This window comes from Oratosquilla oratoria, chromosome 7 (genome assembly GCF_046742065.1).
Source record: "Oratosquilla oratoria isolate Oo_2021 chromosome 7, ASM4674206v1, whole genome shotgun sequence".
Taxonomy (NCBI): domain Eukaryota; kingdom Metazoa; phylum Arthropoda; class Malacostraca; order Stomatopoda; family Squillidae; genus Oratosquilla; species Oratosquilla oratoria.
In genome coordinates this window covers 23,047,489-23,051,013 of record NC_134783.1, presented here as the reverse complement: position 1 = coordinate 23,051,013, position 3,525 = coordinate 23,047,489, and the positions used below count along the sequence as shown (strand labels likewise).

The following is a 3,525-nucleotide window of genomic DNA, read 5'->3' as shown; positions in this document are numbered from 1 at the left end:
CCTATGGGTGAACATGTGAACTGAAGTCGTTGTATTGTTTTGTCTGATTTATTTGATTAACAATTTATATATAGAATTGATTATTCCTTTGATCTACCATACTACCATAATCCTGAATGAAAAAGTTCTCAAATGATACTTTCTATAGGATTCTATACTCTACATATTGTTTACAATATCATTCCCAAATGTCCTTATCATAACACTCATCAATTGCATGGATGATTTGAGATCGTATTTAAATCTTCTTTCTGCAAATTATGAGTACAATTACAGCACACAATTATGCTTTATTGAACTTATATTGTATGCCTATAAAAAAATAAAAAATCAAGTTAAAAAACAAAAATTCACCAAAAAACATATAAAGGAATAAAGTAAAACACATCTGACAAATTTTGAGAAAAAAAGGTTGAGGACATTTTGACCACCCACCTAGGCCGTTGGGGACATTTTGTCCCGGGGTGCAGATTTCAGGACATTTTGTCCGGGGACCTTTTGTCCGGGGACCTTTTGTCCGGGCACCTTTTCGAAGACAAGAGAATAGAGGAGGTAGAGAGTTTCAGATATCTAGGTGCAACAGGAACAAAAAGAAACGAAATGAAGACAGAAATAAATATAAGAATCGCTTCAGCAAACAGATGTTATTCTAGCCTTGTACCAATGTTAACGAAGAAAAGTATATCAAGAAATACAAAATTAAGAATCTACAATACAATCCCGCGACCTATAGTTTTATATGCCAGTAGAATATGTTTGTAGCATGGGTTCTGATTCATATAATGTTTTACCAACTTTTACATGAAACACTTTGAAAATGCTTTTCTTCCGACCATCAAATCCTCTGGTATGGTTTGGTTCAGATATATTGACGACGTTTTTAGTCCTTGGTAAGAAATATAGGGTCATTTTAATATCCTTTTTCAAGCACCCAGCAACACCCAGCCTCAAATTCAAATTTCAATGGGGGATGAAGGTAAGATTCCTGTTTTTATATTCTAATGATGAATAATGGGAACGGGCTTGCCTTTACAGTTTCCAGAGAAACCACCCATTCAAGTAGACAACTTAATTTTTTAGTCATTATCCAGATAACGTTCAAAAGGGTGTAGCTTTATTATTATTTTTTCTCCGCGTATTTAGAATTTATAGTCCCCAATTTTATCATTATGCCTCTTCGTTTAACAAGTCCATATCTGTATTTTTGGAGAATCATCTGTTGTCTCCCTAAAGTTAGTCTGAACTGAGTTCGTTGAATACTTTTAATTTTCTTTATTTTTTTTTATTTTTTTTTTATTTATCTATCTATTATTTTTTGCTTGATATTCCCGTTAAGCCTAGATTTCTCTACCCTATCTTTCCAGGATTTGACCTGTATATATTTCCATTAGATTGCTTTCTACCTTGATTTTTTTTGTAAACTTCAATTCCTTCTTTGATTTTTGATGATATTCAATAGATTCCAATTGATAGCCTCAATACCATCTTCGATACAATATGGAATATCCAATCTGTTTTCACTGTTCCCTATCTAAATTTTTTCTTGTAATATTTCACCGTTACAAGGGTTATTTTCTTCTTAAAAATTAGTTCATCACTGGTGTTTAACTCCGGAGTTCCTCCTCAGTAAACTGGTGCTACATTGACCGTCTTCCACTCTTGAGACTCAATTCCTTCTTTAAAGAAAAGGTTGATGTAAAGACAGGTTAATTGTCTTGTTTATTTAGAACCAATGTTGTTGACATTGTATGTTAATGTATTTATTCCTTTGGAGGGTTGTGTTTTCGTTAACTCGTTCAAATTTCATGAAAAAGGTCTATTTGCCCCCATAGCCGCCACTCCTATGTCCTCCGGAACTGTAGCCGCCGCCGCTTCCACCGGTACCATAGCTACGGCCACTTGGTTGTCCCCCGGAGGTGGTGTGTCCACCGCCACTTCCTCCGGAACTATAGCCACCGCCGCCAGTTCTGCCGCTTCCACCGGTACCATAGCTACGGCCACTTGGTTGTCCCCCGGAGATGGTGTATCCACCGCCACTTCCTCCGGAACTGTAGCCACCGCCGCCAGTTCTGCCGCTTCCACCGGCACCATAGCTACGTCCACTTCCTTGTCCCCCAGAGGTGGTGTGTCCACCGCCACTTCCTCCGGAACTGTAGCCACCGCCGCCAGTTATGCCGCTTCCACCGGCACCATAGCTACGGCCACTTCCTTGTCCCCCAGAGGTGGTGTGTCCACCGCCACTTCCTCCAGAACTGTAGCCACCGCCGCCAGTTGTGCCGCTTCCACCGGCACCATAGCTACGGCCACTTGGTTGTCCCCCGGAGGTGGTGTGTCCACCGCCACTTCCTCCGGAACTGTAGCCACCGCCGCTAGTTGTGCCGCTTCCACCGGCACCATAGCTACGGCCACTTGGTTGTCCCCCAGAGGTGGTGTGTCCACCGCCACTTCCTCCGGAACTATAGCCACCGCCGCCAGTTCTGCCGCTTCCACCGGCACCATAGCTACGTCCACTTCCTTGTCCCCCAGAAGTGGATTGTCCACCGCCACTTCCCCCGGAACTGTAGCCACCGCCACTTCCCCCGGAACTGTAGCCACCGCCACTTCCCCCGGAACTGTAGCCACCGCCGCCAACGCCTCCGCCAGTTCCTCTGTTCAGAAGACCGCCATCCCCATGCCCACGGACATAGTTAACGAAAATGGCTTTTTTGACATCGGGCTGACCCCCACCACTGGTGGGAGAACTGTAGCCACCAGAGGGCTGAACTCCGGAGTGGTGAGAGCCGGTGACGACGTGGGTAGTTGCCACCAGGAGGCCAAAGGCCGCTGTAAGGACTGCGAGGGAGTTCTGAAAAAAACAACAACAATAACACAATCAACATCACAGGGATGAACGAGATGGTCATGACTTGTGTCTTATTCGCATCTGTCAACAGGTGAGCAATGTGGAGTTGGAAAATTATGGTTCTTGGCACCGCAGACATGCATCGGTGTTTAGATGAGCTTTAAGTTTGAAGTTAGTGGAAGAGCGCAAACAAATAAATTTCGTCAATGCGTCTTTGTTCTTGTATTTACGGTCAAAGTTTCGTTGTTGCCAGATATCAAAACTGTGATGATAGTGTGGAGGAATTGATTTTCCTAAATATACTATCAGTCTGACCTTACCATCGGGCGCGCGTTGGCTGGCTGACGTTCCGCTTAGAGGGAACCCTGCGAGCCGATGCTGCTGCTGTCGAGCGCTTCACCTTTTATACACTGTGGAAACGACTTGCCTTGAGAAGTTCTGCTGGCTGTGCTGTGCGTGTGTGTTTTACTAAGTTAGGTATGAAGGACAAAATGATACAAGACTACAAAAATAACATTAAGTATCATTGTGTGTAGGGAACACATGGAGACTAAAAAATTCCTCGTCCTGCTGTTATCATTGTATATACTTACACACACGCACACACATGCTCATACATGGATGCATGGATTTACACATACATACATACATACATACATACATACATACATACATACATACAT

General features: G+C 43.1%; 1 protein-coding gene across 1 annotated transcript; it reads right to left on the bottom strand.

The window, feature by feature from the left end:
• Positions 1-1,816: 1,816 nt before the first annotated feature.
• LOC143026902 (uncharacterized) lies at positions 1,817-3,210 on the bottom strand. Its single transcript, XM_076187685.1, has 2 exons — positions 3,163-3,210; positions 1,817-2,845 (listed from the first exon to the last, which is right to left on the bottom strand). Exons 1-2 carry the CDS (start codon positions 3,163-3,165, stop codon positions 1,817-1,819), a joined length of 1,032 nt encoding a protein of 343 aa, XP_076043800.1. The 5' UTR covers positions 3,166-3,210.
• Positions 3,211-3,525: the final 315 nt, after the last annotated feature.